This window comes from Dendroctonus ponderosae, unplaced genomic scaffold (assembly GCF_020466585.1).
Source record: "Dendroctonus ponderosae isolate FM_Combo_2020 unplaced genomic scaffold, Dpon_F_20191213v2 Dpon_F_20191213_3, whole genome shotgun sequence".
In the NCBI taxonomy this organism is placed as follows: Eukaryota; Metazoa; Arthropoda; class Insecta; order Coleoptera; family Curculionidae; genus Dendroctonus; species Dendroctonus ponderosae.
Genome location: NW_026018508.1, coordinates 14799327 through 14801575, shown reverse-complemented (window position 1 = coordinate 14801575; position 2249 = coordinate 14799327). Strand labels below are relative to the sequence as shown.

The 2249-nt window shown below is 41.1% G+C and overlaps 1 protein-coding gene across 1 annotated transcript; it reads left to right on the top strand.

Annotated features, from left to right (window-relative positions):
• Positions 1–29: 29 nt before the first annotated feature.
• On the top strand, positions 30–879 carry LOC125503838 (the record flags this gene model as incomplete). Its single annotated transcript, XM_048664829.1, is given in 2 exon segments — positions 30–668; positions 748–879. Coding segments are annotated over 2 exon segments (305 nt in total), but the record flags the coding sequence as incomplete, so codon positions are not given.
• Positions 880–2249: the final 1370 nt, after the last annotated feature.

Below are 2249 nucleotides of genomic sequence, written 5' to 3'. Positions count from 1 at the left end.
AGGCGAAATACCCAAAAAGAAGTTTGTAAAAAAATGAATCCGCCTCAACAATATAGAATTCATCAACAATTGTTATATTGAACGATAAAAGAATACGCTATTTTAAATAGGATTCACAGATGTCCCACAGCGTCCTCTTCAATGTGCATAAAAAAGGTTAACCGCAGCTAATTTTTCGCATCCTAAATCCCCCTGAGACAAGACTTCGTTCAGATAGTAGCTTTACAAGCAAAATTATTATTTTTGCTTCGATGTTTTAATTCTACTTTTCGCTTTTCTATATTTTCATCTGCAGGATCCGTAGTCAGATTTTGTACAGACATTGTACAGACACGCTGTATTTCATGTTTAAGTCTGCCCTTCCATGTTGTTAGTAATTTAAATATTATTTTAGATTGTCGCATTGAAACTAAAGCAAAGTTTTTTTGCTCATGCAACACTACAGTTACAGTAGATATTTTTGCTTGTTGTGATACATCGGCCGTGATCAACTGCATGATGGACGGCTTGGATACCTATGAATCCACATATCCCCTCTTTCCTGCTGACAATGATACCTCAAACTACGCTAATGAATTGCGTACCGTTGTAGCGATTATTGAAAGATGGTTGTACTCGCAAGGATATTTTTATCAAAATTACTACAAGATTCCGATGGATATAGCCAGGTGTATTTCAATATACTTTACTGATAGTTCTTATATATAATAGCTCATATAGAACGCTGTATTGTATTGCTTGTTCAAGGTACCCAGTAGATTTGCTTGACGACAGTGACAAACATGGACGATCTGAAAAAATATCCTTTCCCCTTCTTCCTCTGATACAGTTGTTAGTAAATTTAATGGATCAATCAATATTGAAATACGTTGACTCTGGGTAAGGAAACCATTTATGAGGGCTTCTTAGGCCATATATGCAGCTATTTTTGATTGCTCTGCTGAACAACGCATGCAAAATCCTCTCAAATATCCTCCTGCAATCTCCCTACGCAGAAGAATTTGCAAGAGAATGTCAGAGGCGGCAGATCCGCTACGGAGCAGCTTTTTACCATGCTACACCTCATAGAAAAGTGCCGGAGGCCTCCGTAACCTCTTCGTCGACTTCCGACAAGAACCCCATAGTATCATTAGAGTCAGGCTATGGGAGACATTGATAGAGTTGGGAATACCCAGCAAACTAGTGCGTAGGATCAAAACATGTATAGAAGGGGTCTGAAGCTGCATCAGCTATGTAAACAAGCGGAGACTAAGGCATTGGACCAAAGTAAAGCGATTTGGGACAACTTTTCAGCTCACTGCGGCTCCCCATCCTCCGTGCTGGTTTGGCAGGGGGTGGAGTGGGTCTTCTGCGATAGTAATTTTGGGAGATAGTCGGTGATTGCTGGAAACGGCTGGAGGTCAAAGGAGCCATAGGCGAGAACTAGGGGGTAGCCGAAAGGCAAATCTTGCATGTCCTCCATTCTCTTCACAGTTGCGCTGATGACAAACACCGATATTTGGACCTTGAGCTCAAGTCTATTACATGTCAACTCACTTACAATGAACCAATTGGTACCGTTTCATGGTTATAAAACGGAATATAACAAACAAATCAATTAAACTATGAAGGCTTTCCGGCCGGTTAAATCACATTTAGGAATGTTTTCCGGGCTTTGAAGCCCTGGTCTATGGGAATTTCGTCCTGACGTTTCGTCCACAACTGCGGTGGACATTATCAAAGGCGATGAGGCAGTGGGCGAAGTGATCTCCCGTGCTTTCCGACTAAGACTGTCGTTAGTCGGAAATGCCAGCGGAAGTTGGGGTTAAATATATGGCGTGTTTGTAGCTACTCATTCTCGGCTGAGTGTATTCTTCTTGCAGCTGCAGATGGTTAAATGCTTGGGTTTCGGAAAACTTGCCCACAAATATAGGAATACTGTGACTCGTGGTGCCATAGTTTTCAGGAATAAATTGAACCGATACTTGAACAGTTTCTTCAGGATTTAATGTAACTTTGAATTCGTCGCTGCATTGCAGGATATTTCCCGATAAAGCAGTGAGTGCAAAAGACGTGATGTCACTGCTGATTTTCAAGGCTATCTGAAAAAATATCAAGTCAAGCTGATGAAGGGCGATCAAACGTGAATAGATAGGAGCGACTGCACCTCGTGCACAGAATCATTGACATTTTTAATTGCAAATGTCTGGCAAAGTTGGTCAAACCGATTGAACTCCAACTTCAGTGAGCTAAATGTAAACCATGTTTTA